The sequence below is a fragment of the Penaeus monodon genome, chromosome 15 (genome assembly GCF_015228065.2).
Source record: "Penaeus monodon isolate SGIC_2016 chromosome 15, NSTDA_Pmon_1, whole genome shotgun sequence".
NCBI lineage: Eukaryota > Metazoa > Arthropoda > Malacostraca > Decapoda > Penaeidae > Penaeus > Penaeus monodon.
The window spans coordinates 26,653,407-26,653,624 of record NC_051400.1 but is presented as its reverse complement, the minus strand read 5'-3'; the positions used below and the strand labels follow the sequence as shown (position 1 = coordinate 26,653,624).

At 53.2% G+C, this 218-nt stretch overlaps 1 protein-coding gene across 1 annotated transcript in view; it reads left to right on the top strand.

The window, feature by feature from the left end:
• LOC119581870 (disintegrin and metalloproteinase domain-containing protein 11-like) overlaps positions 1 to 218 on the top strand; it is a gene marked incomplete at its 5' end in the record, with an annotated part of 193,377 nt that overhangs the window by 22,147 nt on the left and 171,012 nt on the right. Inside the window, 1 exon segment of the mRNA XM_037930027.1 lies at positions 58 to 209. Coding sequence (XP_037785955.1) covers positions 58 to 209 — 152 coding nt within the window.

The following is a 218-nucleotide window of genomic DNA, read 5'->3' as shown; positions in this document are numbered from 1 at the left end:
TTTCCAAATCTAAAACGAAAAAAAAATAACTAACCGTCGCCCTCATTTCTCCCGCAGGCGAAGTACGGCGGCTGTTGAACGAGCACGTGGAGAACAGCCAATTCGTACAGTCCCTCGAGTCTCAGTTCTACCAAATCACGTACCCGGTGCAGCTGCAGCGACACGGGAAGTCACAGGGCATCTCCACCCGCGACGCCAGCAAGATCACGGTACGTTTC